Here is an 18,014-nt window from a genome sequence, read left to right as displayed (position 1 = left end):
GCAAGTCAGAAAGAAACAACCAAGTAAATACTATGAGAGAGTGGAAAAACAAAACCTGGGAAACAGATTGTAAAGCTAGACTGTGACTTGTGAGATGCTGCCCCAAAATGCACATTTGGAAAAAGCCAGCTCCTGCTGCTTGGCTGACTGTGAGGGGCCGCAGGTCTGCTAAGCCCTGTATTAAGTTTTTAATCCCCAAATGCCACCATATTACTGAGTTTTGCTTCATGGTGTAGCACTGTCTGTGTGTGTTCTCTCCTGTGTCCTAGGGGCCACTCAGCTTCATGTTACGAAGCTGGTTTCCATGCTGACAACCCGTTTTGAATTGCCCCCAGCTTCCTCTACCACCATGCTGGAGATGAGAAGCATCAGCAGGCTGTCTTTTCAGTGAATTCTCTTTTCCATTCACATTTGAGTGATCTGCAGTTCTGCTCTGGAACATGCATACATGGGGAAGAAGAGGTGGCCACAGCTCACACCCGTGCTTCACCGGTGGCTTCCTCACAAACTGGGTTCGTCCTTCTCTAGATCAGAAGGTGCCCACACCTCTGGGGCCACCAGGTGGGATGCCCCAGTGTTAAATTGTGCCCCTTCTCCCCAGCACACTGGGGTTGGGCAGTGCCCGAAAGCCCACCTTCGCCACCCCAAGCCATCGCCCTCAACTTCCAAGCACGGTGAGGGGGCAGCAGCCATTTTGTGCTCCATCACGAGGCTGCCACCACAGCTGGGGGGCTTTTACACACCTTTTTTAAGGCATAGATCTTTCTCTAAGAGGGGGGTTGTGAAGAAAGGGCCTAGAGGCTGCCCAGCCCCGTGTCTGGAGGCCAAGCAGGGCCACGCACCCGTCGCAGCAGGTTTGGGAACAGATCTGCCCCCGAGGTGGGAGCGGGGCTGAGTCACCGGCGGAGATGAGGGGGGTCTGGGCCTGGGTGGGTGGGTGGCGGGGAGACGGGCAGGGGCGGGCAGGGCGGGTGACGTGTCCTCCGTGAGTCAAGCTGATGCTGGTCCACGTGTCAGGGAGACTTAAAAAGTTTGGGAAGGGAGCGAGGGCATGGCCAGCCGGCGGGGAGGCAGAGCAGAGGGCACCGCGGTCATGGGACAGCTCTGCCACCAGCAGCCCCCCACGACCACCCCGCCGCGCAGCCTGGGGAACAGCGGGGGGCTGCCGGGGGCCCCGCTGCTCCTGCTCCTGCTCCTCCTCGCCTCCTCCATGTGTGCGTGCAAAGGTGAGGAGCATCCCCCCGCAACCCCTTCCTGCACGGCCACCGCTGCAAATCCGGGGGCTGGAGGGGTGACCCCATCATTGCCTCCAGCCTCGCGAGGGGGCTGAGAAATCCTAGCCCAACAGAATCCCCGCAGTGCTCTGCTGCGGAGCCGGGGTGGGATCGGATGCTGCCGCGAGAGATGCGGAGATGCTCGGGAGACGGCAGGCTGGGAGGGTAAGGGGGCCGGGGCTGGGACGGGGGGCTCACCTCAGCAGCACGTTTTGGGGTGGGGAGGTGGGGGGCTCCTTGCCCTACCCGGCAGGATTGCCCCGTCCTGCCCAAACCGCGCTCCGGCAGCTGGGGGAAGCGGCTTTTGTTCCAAGCGAAGTCACTAAAGGGTTAAGTGGGGAAGGACAGAGTTGGCAGGCTGCTTTAGACACAGAGCCTGATTACCTTTGATTTAATTGGGAATGCTGAGTTACACCTGAAAGTTGCTATTTTTGCTTTGTGAAGCAAGTGCAGCTAACAGGCATTACAATAAAATGCACCGTCTTCCCTAGTCTATTTCCTCCCTCCAGACGCATTAAATCCTTACACCCTGTGAAGCAGCGCAGCACAGCAAGTTGCTGTGCAATGAGTAGTTCTGCTTTGCATCTATTATGAGTGAGTTACTTTCACTGGGAGCTTTCATTCTGAATTTTTGATATTTTCCTTAATTGATTTTTTTTTATATCAAGAAGCAAAGAAATCTAAGTAGAGTATACTTCATACTGTGTTCAAAATATATTCTGGAGATGTGGAAGAAGGGAGGGAAGGAAAATGAAGGCAAAGAATGGCAGTGGCACACAGTATTTTAGCATCGTTTGTATAGTAATGATGGCAAGGAGCTTGTGTATGGAGAGCAGTGGTGGGGAGAGAAGACTTAAGAGGTGGATCCCAGGTTGAAAAGTGACTGAAACTGTGCACCTGGCAGTCTGCTGCCTTGCAAGAAGTTTGGTTTTTCAAAGCTGGCAGAACTGAAGTGAACAGATGTGTCACTGTGTCAATTTTGTAGGAGGGCTTCCTCGTCTATGTTACTTTTGAATGGGACTGCTTTCCTCCTGCCATGGATATTTTGTGTATCTTACCAGATAACTTCATCTTTCCTTGTTCGTGCCGGTGTGTGTGTGTGTGTGTGTGTGTGTGTGTGTAAACTAATGAATTCCCTCCAGGCTGCAGCAGTGTTCTGGATGGGGCGATGTGGGGATGCTGCTTGGCACTGGAGGGCACACACTCCTTGCTGTGAGCGCAAAACAGAGGGGTCAGCACATGAAATAAGAGTTTTTTGAATAAGTGCAGAAGGGTTAAGGAAACTTATGAGCTGGTGAAATAATTGCATCTCCTCTGTTCAAAAGTTTATGCTCTGGGCAAAAAAGCCCCACAAGTGTCATATTTAGGCTTCCTTGCCTGCTGCTCCAGGCCTTAGGGACTGCTGGGTTTCTTCTGTTTTCCCCCTGGAAAGCCTTGGGAGCCAGGCATGGCAGGAGCTGCCATCAGTAATGGCCAGGCAAAGATTTAACGGTGCAGTGACTTCACGAGTTGCCCTGTTCCACTCCTGGCAACCTAGACACCAGCCCCAGGGAATACTCCACCATGATCATACTAACTTGGGAATAGAAAACAAAACAAAATTAAAAAAAAAAAAAGGGGGAGTTGTAGCACCTTGAATTTTTTGGGAGTTTCTCCTTGAACTAAAGCAAACATCAAAAAGCAATTTTTTTTTTTTCACTGGACAGCAGTTTTCTTTTCATGTAAATCTTCCAGAGATTTCAAAAACCCACTCCTACACAGGATGAAATCAAGACCTGCTCTATAATTCTTTTTCTGGGGAGAACAAGCATCCATAATAATTAGCCATCTTAAGTTTGTGCCAGTACCAAAATGTGGTTTTGGAATTTACTCTTTCATGCCTGGAAGTTACTCCTATTGTTATCTGTGGTACTTGTAAAACAGGTGGGCACGATGAGCTTTCACATCCTGCTCACCTGGCCATTCTAGCTATGTCTAGCTTCAGCATTTTTGTGTTTAATTTGGTGCAATTCTTTGGAAAAAAATAAAAAATAAAAAGCAATCACAGTTAATAATAGACTGCCTGGGAGGTTATAAAAACTGTTCACCTGAGGTGTGTTAGAACAATGTATAGAGCTGTCAGGCATGGATCCTGGGCAGTAACTTTAGGAGAAATTGGTCAGGGTTTCCTCTCCAGCACCGGCCCCCTCCTGGGTGAGATGGAGTCTCTGGTAACACAATATTACTAGGATTATGCCGCCAGATAAAATATCACTGCTTATCACTGAGAACAAACCAATGCCAGCCTGACTCGTGATGAAAGAAGCAGTGTGGCTTCCACACTGCTTCTTGCTCAGAGATGTGAGTCTCCGTATTTTGGCTTTGCAGGTTCTGGGGACCATGTCACACTCAGAGCTTTTATTTACACCACTGACATGGGGTACTTACAAGATGACCCCTGCTGTACAGTATTGCTAAGCAGTGTTTGTGCTTCCAGGTGCACCGATGCCATCCCAAGCACTCGAGGCAGATCAGGATTTGCAGCTGTGGAAGGAGGTGAGCATCACGGGCAAGCTGGTTCAGCCATGCCTGGGAGAAGCCTTGGCTGTGGGGTGAGAGCTGGGAATGTCTGTGACAATTTATTGCTACTAGAGCAGGGATACAAGATCAAAAATTTTTCTGTTCCAGTCCTTACTGTGGTCACACCTCACTCTCCACTATTTCTCTTGCATGGAGTTCAGGTCCTTCTTCTTCCAGTATTAATTCTCCTGTACAGACCCTGTCCCTGGAAGCAATACTGTGTCCTGCCTGGTATTTTTGTAGTCTGTGCATGACAGGCAGTAGTTGTTTCAACTCGTCCAATCCACCTCTTGCTTCTGTTCTGCACCCAGGGCTGGGACACTGCATTTAATCATATCCTAGCATCTTAATTTACTAGATAGAGGATAACATCCTGTTGCAGTTTGCACCTTTAACATTTTTATACCAATTGCAACTATAACTTCCATTCCCATCTTTGAACTTTGCATTTTTTTGATTCTAGGATGTTACATGTGTGTCAACATGGGCTTTTTTGTGCCCTTTTGGAACAGACAGAACAGCAGGGCATAACAGAGAGGGTTCATCCTGCAAGATGCATGCCCTGGCATTGCCGTAATCTTCAAGTGTGCTGCTGACATTAATTTTGTACCTCCTGATAACATTAGAAAGCAAGTGACTCACCATGGGTGCAGATGCACGGAGTAAATTTCTTCAAATTGAGGCCATTACAGAACACGCTGCCTTTTTTGTCAGCCCGTTTCGGAAGTATTGACTCAAACACTGACTTGTTCCTATACTGGCACTTGCACAAGCCCTGGTGGTACTTTCCTCCTGGGAGAAAGTGATCTCTTGGGAAGCAAGATCCTAATAGCTAGAAGGAGTTTATGAAAATGAGTTATTTAAATTCCAGATTAAATATATGCTTTTTTAAAATATATATATTTCTGAACTTATTGCTAGGATTTGCTATTTATGATATAGGATTCACCCCTATGCTTACTGGAGGCAAACGCAAGGTTCCTGTTGATTTCGGTGAACAAAAAAGTATGCATGACATACTAAATTCTGTGCAAAACTATATAACACAAACAGTGTAAAACTCAATTCTGTAACAGGAATAATACAGGACTGGAGAGGATCTAAGAACTAAAAAAAGAGAATTAGATGTGTAGGTATATACTTTAAATCAGCCTGGCTACAAAACCGGGAGTTTCTTAATGTTCTTCCCTGCTTGTTACTTTATTAGCTGATCACTCAGGAGAAGCACTGCCTCAAAATTAAACAAGTATTTTCCAGGAATGATTCCAATTTTAGAAATATAGGAGCTTTCTAACATCCTTTCATTTCTTTACGTTATTTAACCAACCCCAAATAACTGACAGGCTCCCACCCTCAGGCCACACTTCTGAGGAAAGAGAAGATTACTGAAAAGAAGCATCAAGGACTATAGGAATTATTAAATTAAATATATATATATTTTTAATTTGAAAAGAAGGAATCAACAGAAACTGTGGCTTTTCTCTGGTCCTTGCTTTTTCCATGCAGGTTTTAACTGAGAGATGCATTGCTTTGGACTGTGTTGAACACAAAGCAGTCTCTGGTTTGTCCTGCCGTTGAGCTACAGTAGATCTCTGGTTGACATCTCCAACTAAAAAACAAGCAGATAAGCCAACAAATGAACAACCACAAGTAACAGGACATTTTTAACTTAGGCTTCCAAAATGACTTAAGCTTGGTTTATGTCATTCACTGCTGACTTCTACCTCTACATTTTCTTATCCTGGAAGTAGTGAAGCTGAACAAATATACCCAGAGACAATCAAATGCAAGATGAAGGGAAAAGAGACCGGGGAGGTTGTGTTACCAATAAAAACTATTTGAGGGGGAATCTTGTGAGCTATTAGCTTTCCCGCTATCTCTGCTAATGCTTTCTCATAGGTTGTCTCTAGAGAAATGAATCACCCCTTGTCTTGGAGTACTCAGATATGCATTATTTGTTTATTGCTTTTTTCAGTTAATGTTTTCTTTGCTAAAGACTGCTGTTTAGGGCTTTGTACCTATAATAAAATCATAACACCTGTTGCATTGCCCACTCTTTATTTTAAAACAAAATATTTTGATGCAGTCTGTGAACGTAATAATGATTGGCAAAGCTTTGTGGCACCTAGAATAACAGTACCAAATATTCAATGGAAAAAAATGGTGCATACCAATGCAGATTGCAATTGATACAATTTGAAAACTGTCTTTTTTTTTTGTTGTTGTTGTTATTATTAAACTGTGTAGCTTCTGTTGGAGCACTGGAGATTTTTCCTCTTCCTTACAGAATACTTTGAGCTCTCAGCACCTGTAAAATTACTTCCATGAATTCAAATATTCTTTATTCCACTTCTCCCTACCTGATCGATAATTCCATCAAAACTGATTCAGTACTATGAGACTCCTTCATCTTGGAAAAGAGACAATGGAAATAAGATATGATTGTCCATACAATGTCATGAACAGTAGGGAGAGGATGGGTATGAATCACTTATTTGTTACTTCTTCCAAGACAAGATCATGATAGCACTGAATGAAGATAGCTTTGGAAGGACTGATCAAGACAAACAGAAATATTATTTCATGTGGTGTTCAGGAACCCCTTACCACAGGATGATGTGGATGCTAAAAGTTTACAGCATGTCACACAGAGACTGTTCAAGTTCACCAAACAGAAATCCTCTGAGCTTCATGAGAAACGACCTCATTCCATCTCAAAGTGTTTGCACTACAGTTTGCTGGTGGTTGGAAGGCAAGGACCTTATTAAACCATGGTTTTCTTCTTAGATTCTCTCCCAAGTGCTGATTTTTTTTTATTTAATTTTATTTTTTTAGGGATAAGCCACACAGCTAAACAGACAGGGTCTTCTTGGTTTGTTTTGTGGATTTTTTTTTTATTATTTATGTGTGCTTGTGTGTATGTCTACACACCTCATGTTCCTCTCTTTGCTGATGAGTTTAAACTCAATGACAGCATCTTCTTCAACAGTGCACTTTGAGTTTAGATCCCTTGAAATATATCGAATGTATTTCTTACTAGCATTGTAAATTGGGAACCATCTCCTCTAAACAAAATATTGTAAGGCCCCTCATGTGCCAAAGAAATCAGTGCAAACCTCAGATATTGGCTGCCAGCTGACTCACACAAATTGAGTAGTATGCATAAGATGTGCTGGCACATATCATAATCACTCAAGAGATGTGTGGGTCATACACCTGCAGGGAAGCTCAAATACAATTTGCAGAGTAGTGTTTGAGGACTGTGTATTGAATCATTTGCTTTAGTTTTGTCATTTTCTTTGCAGTTTCATGTAATCCAAAGATAGCATAGAAAATACTTACGTTCATAGCCCATGCCTCAGATGCTTACAATCATTATTTAAAATATGACTTACTTGGAGACAGTTTCAATTAGCAGGGATATGAATGGTATAAAAGAATAAAGGACACACATGACATATATGTGGTTGTTGAGATCAAGCGTATATAAAATTGTTTTTTTTTCCCCCCTTGCATTCAAAATATTTCATGAATGTTCCTATAAGCATTCCTTCTGGTGAACAAGCTTGCCATGCCCCTGGCTGCACCAAACTACTTTTGAGAATATAGATATTTAACTTCTTTATATTAATGTGCATTTTAAAAAAAGGATCGTGTCAACTTTTACAGATAGACGATGCATGTTCTACCTACCTGTCCACAGATTCTCAGCCTCAGGTGAGTCAGACAGAGGTTGCTTTACTATTTATGGTGTTTGTCGTATGCAGTAGGTTTGGTAGTGCGATACCTGAGTTCATGTTTTCTTTTCATTAGGTGTCCAGTGCACTGGAAGAACTTTGTTTTTTGGTCATGGGATTTCTCCAGAAACCACAGGTAACACACATGAAAGGCTCCTTAGCATTTCTGAAGCCTGATCTCTCAGTGTGCCAGTGCCTACAGTGAGTTCTGAGGACCCAGTACCTGAAGTGCCCATCAGTGCTGGAAGTAGTATGTCAGTTCTTACACTGAAATGCTGTGTGTCCTAATCCAATGCCTATTAAGGACAACTGGGAGAGTCCAATGTTGGAAAATAATCTCCAGCTTGGAGACAAGGTTTCAGTTCTTTTATTGCTCTAGATTAGAAAACTTATGAGCTCTCAATGGAGTAAGAAATGTACTGAAGAGAATCTGTTGCTGCCACTGCTAGGGAGATACAAAGGAACATCCGCTAACCCCATCAGTTCTTCTAGTAGAGAATAACCAATGCTCTCTGCAAGGTTTCAGAAGAGTAGTTACATTGATAAGCAAAGATGTGGTATATCTGTCAAGGAAGGACAATATTTCAATCCAGTATTGAAGTTTAAAATGTAATTTCAGCCCAGAGCAGAGCAGGCTGAGGGGAGGCCTCATGGCGGCCTCACGAGGGGAGCGGAGGGGCAGGCGCTGAGCTCTGCTCTCTGGGGACAGCGACAGGACCCGAGGGAACGGCATGGAGCTGGGACAGGGGAGGGTCAGGCTGGGCGTTAGGGAAAGGTTCTGCACCCAGAGGGTGGTCGGGCACTGGGACAGGCTCCCCAGGGCAGTGGGCACAGCACCGAGCCTGCCGGAGTTCAAGAAGCATTTGGACAACGCTTTCAGACACAGGGTCTGCTTTTTGGGTGGTCCTGTGTGAGGCCAGGAGTTGGACTCCATGGTCCTTCCAAGGTGGGTCCCTTGCAGATCAGGATATGCTATGATTCTATGAATTAAAACTGTCCAATATATATATATATATGCATATATATATTTAATAAATAAAAGCCTCTCTACTGATTATTATTCCCACAGGGTTTAGATGAAAAAGACAACACCAAAAGGGTAAGACTTCTAAGTATGTTTTATGATCACTTTAAAATTGTCAAGAAAATCCTAACTCCCTTGCCTTGTTTTGTAGTAAAACCCCACTTTTAATTTTTTTGAACAGTTCTTATTTCATTATTCTAAGACTCATGACTCAGGCAACTCAGACATCATGGTAAGTGGCATAGCACCTCCTTGTGAATACGTGTGCCTGTCCATAGAAGCAAGATGTTCCTTTCTGCAGTAATCGCTCCATCTGTGAAGCTCGGCATTTGGTGTTTCATGTTTAAAATACAGAATGTGTTTTAATAACACGGAGAGGATCATCAATGATGTACAAGTGTGGAAATGGAAAACAACATTTAGGGAATCCCAACTGCATCTTAGTCTTGTAGTTTCAACATTTAAGAATAAAATCAAATGCTTGCTTCTGGAACATAACACATGCAGTGGAACAATTCTGATTTATAGAAGTTGAGCACATGACCCTAAATATTAAAAACTCTCAATGCATCTTTATTAATTCTTAATTAAAAGGTATCTATTTGTGCATGTCACAAATATCAGGCAAAAGAGATCACTCAGACTTTGGAATATATTATAAATGAGAAATACCATTATTTTAAACAGAGCCTAGTATTTTTGCTATAAAAATATTCTCATAGCCAACAAATAAACTATGTGTGATCCACCCTTGCTTTTAAAGTGAAGACATAATCTGCTATTTCTGTGCATCTATTTATTTTTTTTTCTGTGCACCACAGGACTTTGAGAAAGTTAAACCTGTTCATGTCTTCTCATTTCTTAACAGTCATTTTTATATGTTTATGTCCATTACTGCCTTGTTGCTTAAATTTCTTAAGAAATATGCTGTATATTTCTTAGAAAGTGATACTGTTTTCCAGGCCTCCTGAGAATACTGCTGATGTTGCAGTCAAAATTTTCACAATAGAGTTGCTCTAGAGCTTTTCATGGTAATCAGGGCACAGGAAAATTAGCTATTTCTGCTGCTGCTTCTGCTTAAGAGGTTACTGCAGCCCCTTCTTCCCCATGCTGAACACCTTTGCCCCTGCCTGCCCACAGAGATTACTGTTTTCTCACTTCTTCTGGTTTAGCTATTTGGGTTATCTTCTAGCCCATTTCTCAGAGACAGTAACCTAGATGAGCTAAATAATTTTTTGGCTTCCTTAATCTCTCTCCACTAAGTGCAAAACAGAGCCCAGCTGGCGAGCTGGGGTGCTCTTTAATATGTCAGACTTTTACTTCAGATATTATAGTGCTTCGTTGAATACCTTAGGCAGACAGTGCAAAATTGACTCCAAGTGGGCAAGTTCATTTTACCTATCAAATATAACTTCAGTAACTCTAGTTATTCCATAACTTACATTTCTCTTTGCTGCATTACTTTTCTAAGAATTATTGTATCAAAAATGCATTATCTTTTAATTATAAGTAATTCACAAGAGTTGAAGGTTTGAATTAGTTGATGGCACATAGGTTTTTCTACTTTCTCTCTCACTGTGGGCCTCTCTCTACAGGCCCACAAGGTTCTGTTTTGCTAGTCACTGCCTGGGGCAGTGCACACAATCTTGCTGCACTCACCCAGGCTGTGTGTGAGCATACAGTCTTGTCAAGCATGAGAAATGTCAGGATTGGAGTTTGTCTGTTAGGGACAGTGACCAGTGTCATGGTTACAAATTTTACTTCAGGATGGATCCCTCCTTTGAACTGTTTTCCAGTAATAAATAAATAAATAAATAAATTTTCTTTCTTCTTAAAATTAAAGTAAAATTAACTTTTCAGTACAATGGAGATTGAAGATGTTAACTTCCATAGCAGATGATCACAGAAAAGTCAGTAAGCACAGTGTATGGGAATGTTCTCTGTGCCATGTGCAGAGGCTGATCAAGGTCTGAACAATTGCAGTTACCTGGGTAGGAAGACTAAAAAGTTCTTTCAGTGAGTAAAAGTGAGGATGCATATTTTGTCCCTCCATCACTGTGTGAGCCACATTCATATTGTAAATATAAATGTTGGTACCTGCTTATTGTCAATTCAGAATGTTCAGAAACAAGTTTCTCAACTAACATCTTCAGTCCTTTCTTGGTACATGATTGGTCTATAAGCCAATACTGCAGGAATAGACATTTTTTGCATCATGAGGTCAGAATTTCATTGTTGCTCATGTGTCTGTGTTCGTGTCCTCTCAGTCCTCTGTCCTGCATCCTTTGCTGCAACTCGTTCCCCAGCTTAATGAGAGAAGACTGAAGAGACACAAAGTGGACGTATGTAATATTAAACTATGCATGCTTGCATTCTCATGTTTGGTGATTCATTAGCACATCTAAAATGTCCGTGTAGACCTTTCTGCTCATGGCACTTTTATTTTCGGAGTTTAATGTCACACTGATGTGTTTCCATTGGAAATGTGCATTGTTTTTTCTATTCCTTAATTAATGAAAGATAATCCTGCTCATCTTTAACATTTAAAACTCTGAAGTAATATATGCTTAACATAGAACACTGGTAGAGCCTAGATATCAAAATGGACCTGTCCGTTGCTTTTAAAAAAAAATATTTTCAAATTTATCAGTACCATTATATTGCAGTTGAATTATATTTTCTAGGGGTGGGTTCTTTTTTTTCTCTCCAGATGGAATCCAAACCATATTTACTCCTTAAACACATTATTTATGACTTATAGCACTAAGACTTTCCAAGCAATTTATAATCAATGTCACTATTTAATTTAAGGTGCAGATAAGAAAGTTCTTTCTTTGTTACAGTTTTTGCCCAGAGTGTTTTAGCTTTCTGAAGAAAAAGCTATAGAAATGAGCCCTTTGAGAATATAATGACATCTCTTTCTACAGAGCTTTTATTTCTATTTGTTCTCATCAACCTTTAAGGGATGTTAAATTACCATTTAATTATCTTATTACCTGATTTAGTATCTGCAGAAACAAAACATAAGAAAATAAATATATCTTCTCACTTTGAGTATCATAGACGGAGATAAACTTTTGAATTGAAGACTTTTTTTTTTTTAGAATAAAATAGGCATTAATCAGAGGGGCACAAAACTTGGAACATCTTTTATTTTGGAGTTTTCAGTTTGGGAATAAAGAGTGAGCGCTCGCCGGCTGTTTAGCAGATGTAAAAGCTCTGAATTTAAGGTATTTTTCTAAAACCATCAGGTACACAATTTGAACCCTATTTTAAAAGGTGCAGAATAACTTCATACTGTCATGAATATAGCTAAGTAGCTCAGTGCTTTGTAAAGTCTAACTCTTTCATACTTACATATTATTGATCTCTGGAGGCATTGTAAAACTAATTTTTCATAGAAAAGTATTGTGTTTGGGAGCAAAACTTTCCCATACACTGAAATAGACCCATTGTTTCCAAAATATCATCAAATTTGGGTATTTTTGCAGCAAATACACTTTCCAATTTCAAAAATCAAAAAGCAGAGGGATATTAATGCTCTTTGCATGGATGCAGCACCACACCATAGCATGCATTTTATTGTCATTGTGTAAGAAGAGTGGTAAAAGGTATGTATGCACACAGAGCCATCTTTTGTATAAAAATAGCTGACTTTTCTTCTTGCAAGTATGATTTCAGTTACTTAACACTCTCCCTGATTCCAGCCTTTTCAGACTGTAAAAAAACAAACAAACAAACAACCTGCATCCTTCTCAGGTTTCTTTAGCTCATGAAGTTCAACTAAGGCAGAATGGATATTTAAAAAAAGTAAAATCAACAGCAACAACAACAAAAAATCTTCATTATTTTAAAGGTGATATGGAGGAAAAAAATGTCACGGAAAAGAAAAAGGCAATACTAGAATTTATGCAGAGACTTATGTTTTCAATACTGACACAGCCCATGTCACAGCAGCACAGAATGAAACCTCAGGAAAAGCCCTGCCAGTGGAAAAGTGAAACTGTGAGCTGAGCTTTGAAGAGCCAAGGTTGCTGGAAGGAAGGAGGGAAATGTAGTCACGATTGGGATAGGCACAGATGCTTCAGGTCTCTTTGATGAGGAACCAGCAAGAAGAAGAATGGTTCTGGCTGGCAAGGACAGTGAGAACTACTGGGCAAGGCAATAAAGAGGCACACACAGTTGACCTTAAATCTGGCATTTCACAACTTCTGAGGGGTTGATTTAGGGTTTAAAGAGTACGTAAAGAGATAAAGAGCAGTTCCTGGTTTAAGGACAGTGAGTTATTTCAGAAATTCTTTATTCCACCTATTAAATGTTTCTGGTCCAGTCTGACCTCTGAAAGGAGAAATAGTCTTGTTTGATATTGCTCTGATTTTCTGGGTCCTTCAGAGTTTCCCAGTCCATGACGTGGGTCTCTGCTGATCTTATGTCTTAAGACATAAAAAACTTCGTGAAACAAAAACATTTTTTTAAATCTTCTAGAATCTAACATGGAAACAAACAGAAAGGGGTGGAAGTAATAGAGGTAGTAAATGAAATTCAAAGCTTAGACTAACTTTTATTTGATTGTAAATATAAACCACTGTGGCGACAGGTAAATGTTTTGATTATTTTCAACAAGGTTAAATGCTTCTGCAATTTCTTTTCAACACGATTAGGTGAATCATTGATTAAAAAATAGAAAGCTAAGAAACGGTGATACATGGCATGATCAAATTCCTTGATATTTTAAGTGTTTGGTGCCAGAGTTTCAAGTGAAATAAAAATCTCTGTAATTGCTACTCTTAGTCAGACTTTTCCCATTACGACATTGAGTGAAAAGGGGTTAGTTTTTTTTCCTTTCAGTATCTTCCTATGTACAGGAACAGGACACAGCCGTCCTCAGGGGATAGCTGCTCACTCTGTAGTTGAATGTAGTTCTGCTTTTCCTCATGTGGGTGAGGAGGAGGAACAGGGTAATATTGGGCCAGAGGTCCTCATGAGCAGTTGCAGCCAAATTATAAAATAAAATAATAATAATAATAATAAATCAAACTAAATTTGTATTATCAAATTTGTCTAGAAAAATAGCATAACATGGATGTCCTTAACAGTGCAGTTATATATACACATATATCTAACCCACCAAACAGTAGAGGACAAAATGCAGTAAAAGGCAGGTAAAAATATGATCCAATTTATGAAGCAGCCCCTACTACTTTTATAGGTGTAGTATTCTTCCTGACTTCTACAGCATTTTAAATGAGGAGGAACTGTGTAAAAACTAGACACATTTTTCTTACCATTTATGTCAGTCCGGTGACAGAACCTGGCTACATATAAGAACTTTATGAGTTGGCACATCTACTCATGAAACACTCGGCAAGGACTAAAATTGTTATAAAAAAAAATCAATTTCTCATCTAATTGGAAAATACAGGGTAAAATTTACCCTCTGCTGTTAGACCTTCATACTGTCAGAGAATATTCTTAGAGCTGATGTTTTTGCTTTCAAAATAACCATATATGCTAAATAAGACAAAGAATGGGAAGGACAGCATAAATGCAAGAACACAAAATTACTATAGGTGAAAACAATCTAGCTTTTAAATCCATCAAGGTCCTTTTGCTAGAATACTTCAATATCCTGAATGTGCTTCCGTTGAGGATGGTGGCACAATTCATAGAAACGGGATGAATGCACTAATTAAAAGACAACAACCTAAAAGTCATAGCATATTTGGCATACTCTAACATAGTCCAGCTTCTTCAGGACACTTGTATTTTTAGTGGAGAGTTTCTCACCTGAGCTCAGATAAGAAACTACAAGGATATTTTTCCAAATAATAATAATACAAGTAGAAAAATAATGAAATATAAATACTGTAAGACACTCCAAGTATCTGAAAAGACAGAATATGGCAATGTAGAAAGCTCCACTAACAGACAGTAAAATAAAATTTAAAAACCTATAATATTTAATGGATTGTAGATGTGAGATGGGCATTTCAAACTCAGGTAACATCAGAATGAGGTGGACAATATAAATAAAAATCATACAGATGTTTTACATACAGCAAAGAAACTGTGTATAATGGCATACCTGATGAACTGAAGTCAAAATTAAAAGCAAGACTCAAAAATTATTTATAGTTTAAGCCCTGCTTCCTTTGAAAGTTTTCTTGGATTGGAGATATTCCCGTGTTTGGAAATGATGGGCGCCATCCTGTTTTACATTATTCTTACAGCATTAGAATAGAGCATGAAGTGAATTCTCCCTATGACAACTCTGGTTATTATTATTACCCAAGAGATTTCATGACCTCAGTTTTTAGTTGAGAAACTATCGTTGCTAAGGGAGCATACAGTAAATATATTCCATCTAAATTTTATGTTCTGCTAAGCACAAGATTTGAAGTATTTGATTTCTGAATTGGCCTATGTCTCCCTCTACTGGACAGACACTTCACTGTCTTGTAACGTAGAGGATGAAAATACTGTGATTAAGTTTACGTCTTGTCTAATCATGAAGGTCTCATTAAAACAGATGGATACTTCATTCTCTGTACTTGCTACATTTAAACGGAATTTCTGTTTTCTTCACTGATCTTTTTTTGCTCCTTTCTGTGTAGATCAGCAGACAGTTGTTTCTCAGTGTGTGCAACATGAGTAGGATAGAATACCATAAGCACTGGTCTTTGAAAAAAATTATTTCTCATGATAATTCTGAGATGGGTGATCAGGATAGATCTCTGAGATCAGTCTGGGATCTCATTCCTTGGCTGGGGCCAATATATTTACATTTTTTAAGCTTTACATTGTTGTCATTCTGTAAGGTGCAAAGACCAACTCTATTTTGTATGTAGAGACTCCATTACTACAGAGACTGGTTGTATTTGAGTGATGAAACCTGGAAAGTCAAAGGCAAAGACTGCTTATCATTACTAGCATAATTCTAAAGCAATCTGAACTGATGTAAAACCTTAGGTGGATTTTGGCCCTCATTCATGTGTTTTCTGCAATTCCTACACGAAGATATGAACTTCCTTGTTACTGACATGGAGGAACACATACTGTATGCCTTAAGGGGGCAAGACTATATAGTAGTACTGAAGAAATACTTATAATAAGTACATAAGCAACCTTTCTGTATGGATTCATTCACAAGAGTAGATATGATTTAAAATACTATTATTTTTTTTTCCAGGAGGACCTTCAAGGAGCTGGAGGGATTCAAAGTAGAGGCTACTTTTTCTTCAGGGTATGGTTTATTCTCCTTTTTTTTTTTTTTCTCCACGCTGAGTATTACCAAACATAGAGAAAATTAGAGTAAGAATTGCTCTTACATTTGCAGTCAGAGCTCCTTGTTGTAAGCAATTCCACTAGAATTGTTCGCTTTCTTTGTAAATAATGAGAAATACTCATCCAATGACTTCAGGTACATTTTGTATAGCACAGAATCTGTCCTTGCAAAGTAATCAGAATAGCTGGGCTAGTTTGAAACTTCTTGGTGAAACTGAAGTATCAAAAATGTATTAGGAAAACAAAAGAGATTAACTATTGATACTTTGTATTGAACCAATATTCTAAGATATCTTACATCAAAATAACAATTTCTTAAGTATTTAGAAATTGATTTTTTAGAAGAGTGCTTAACCACTGTATTAGACTGATGAAGATTTTCAGTCTTCCCTGGTAATATAGATCTTGAAACGAGGTTAGACATGCCAAGTTGCATGGGGCTTTGTTACTGAGCCCAGTCAGTTTTATGCAGTGCTTATTGAATATTTGTCTTTCAGCCACGCAACGGAAAGAGATCAGTGGATTTTCGCTAAGGAGGTATTTATTTAATGCTTTTAATCGTGACCTATACAGAAATTACTTTATTCTTATGCAAATATTCCACAGTACTTATGTTTAGAAGTAGATTTCTGGAGACAAACTTCTAGCAGATGTGTTAAATTCACTTGTCTTTGACTAAAGTGAGTAGAAGCTGTAGCTACTCAGTTCCTAGAACAGAGAACACAAGGGTGTTTCAGGCAGCAAGAAATGGAATAGATCCCAGATTTGTAGACAGTTTGGAAAGTTACCAATGATGATAGGTGTACATCAGGAAAAACTGATTCAACCTCCTGCCAAATACATACTGAGAAGTAAACTGATGACCTGGTGGTAATCCTACTATTCTTACATAGAAGAAGAACCACCCTCACATTGAAATTAATTATGGATTTAATTTCAAATCATGCAAGTCTATGGACAGAAAAAATAATAAATCTGTGCCAATATTATGAAATTCTGTTTTGTAATATATCTTACACCTCTGTCATATTTTAAGTATTTTGTGCTATACCATGCCAACAGCTAAAACTTTTTCTTATTTTGCAGGATTTTAGACTCCTGACCTAGAACTTATGCTGCAGGAATGCTGGGCATGGTGTTTTCCTTACAGAAATAATTCCTTACGAATGTACAATTAAAAATCACTACAATGTAAATGTTCTTACATTAGATTCAGTAAAAAATTCAAATGTTTCTTTACTTCCTTGATTATATTAAAAGCATATCAAAATTATTTGTTTCTTAGTGTTATGATGTTTATAACTGTGTGTAATGAGACTGTAAAATATCTCAATGTATGCATGCAACTGACATTGCCTCTAACAACATTGCTATGTATGTTTATTTGCCTTTATAAATAAAGGCCCTGAGAGGATTGTTTTAATGGGAATGTTTGCAGTGTGGACTATTGCTTTTTTTCAGAATATTTTGCAAGTGGCTTGCGTAGTCTTCAGAATCGCAGCATAATTTACTTCTATTGTATTTGCAAGGTCCTTTTTGATAATTATGCACATTTATGTAGCCAAAGTGTTACATTTGCATATGATTGTTCTCACATTTATTGGAAACTCATCCTTTCATTATCTCAATATGAGTAAACTCAGTCATACAAAAAAGTCATACATTGAAGCCAAGCTTTCATATACCTGCTTGATAAAATAGTACAGTAAGTCTAGTTCATGTGTTATACTTTTCTCTGCTGTAACAGCACACAATACCACCTCACAACAAAATTAAGGGAACAGAGAATGAAAACCCATGAGAAAATACTACACGTCAAAAAAAAAAATCAGCAAAGAAAAATATATGCAGCTAGAACCTTTTCATAAGCAGTTTCTATAAAGGCTAAGCAAAAAGCGTGGTTTGCTTTTCAAGATGACATCCTCTGCCCCTGCACTTACTTCACGATTGCCTGTGGACTTCTGGCAGCCTGTAGAGCCAAGGTAAGTGGTCTGCAGGTGGTCTACTGAATTGCACTGATGATAAAGGGGTCTGGCAGTTCAGAGCATGTCTTAATGGTAATAATGCTGAAATTGGCTGAAAAAAACTGAGAATCTCTATTCTCTTAACTAAAGGAAACTGAATAAATGGTATGTT

At 39.7% G+C, this 18,014-nt stretch overlaps 1 protein-coding gene across 7 annotated transcripts; it reads left to right on the top strand.

Annotated features, from left to right (window-relative positions):
* The first annotated feature begins 65 nt into the window (after window positions 1-65).
* NMU (neuromedin U) lies at window positions 66-17,553 on the top strand. Of its 7 annotated transcripts, none has more exons than XM_066995887.1 (10): window positions 70-854; window positions 3,751-3,809; window positions 7,503-7,550; window positions 7,647-7,706; window positions 8,640-8,669; window positions 8,776-8,826; window positions 10,862-10,936; window positions 15,784-15,837; window positions 16,376-16,415; window positions 16,965-17,551. In XM_066995887.1, exons 1-9 carry the CDS (start codon window positions 449-451, stop codon window positions 16,409-16,411), a joined length of 819 nt encoding a protein of 272 aa, XP_066851988.1. In that variant the 5' UTR covers window positions 70-448; the 3' UTR covers window positions 16,412-16,415; window positions 16,965-17,551. The 7 variants fall into 7 exon arrangements, with proteins under 7 accessions (XP_066851989.1, XP_066851992.1, XP_066851993.1 ...); XM_066995893.1 differs by lacking the exon at window positions 70-854 and adding an exon at window positions 930-1,226 and having other exon boundaries at window positions 16,965-17,549; XM_066995891.1 differs by lacking the exon at window positions 10,862-10,936 and having other exon boundaries at window positions 67-854; window positions 16,965-17,553.
* Window positions 17,554-18,014: the final 461 nt, after the last annotated feature.

The sequence above is a fragment of the Anser cygnoides genome, chromosome 4, assembly GCF_040182565.1.
Source record: "Anser cygnoides isolate HZ-2024a breed goose chromosome 4, Taihu_goose_T2T_genome, whole genome shotgun sequence".
Classification (NCBI taxonomy): Eukaryota; Metazoa; Chordata; class Aves; order Anseriformes; family Anatidae; genus Anser; species Anser cygnoides.
This window is presented reverse-complemented; position numbering and strand designations above follow the sequence as displayed.

Coding starts and splice junctions, on each gene's coding strand:
- NMU (XM_066995887.1), top strand. CDS start 449: ATGGGGAAGAAGAGGTGGCCACAGCTCACACCCGTGCTTCACCGGTGG. Junction 8,827..10,861: donor CAGGCAACTCAGACATCATG/GTAAGTGGCATA, acceptor GTGTCCTCTCAG/TCCTCTGTCCTGCATCCTTT. Junction 15,838..16,375: donor GAGGCTACTTTTTCTTCAGG/GTATGGTTTATT, acceptor TTTGTCTTTCAG/CCACGCAACGGAAAGAGATC.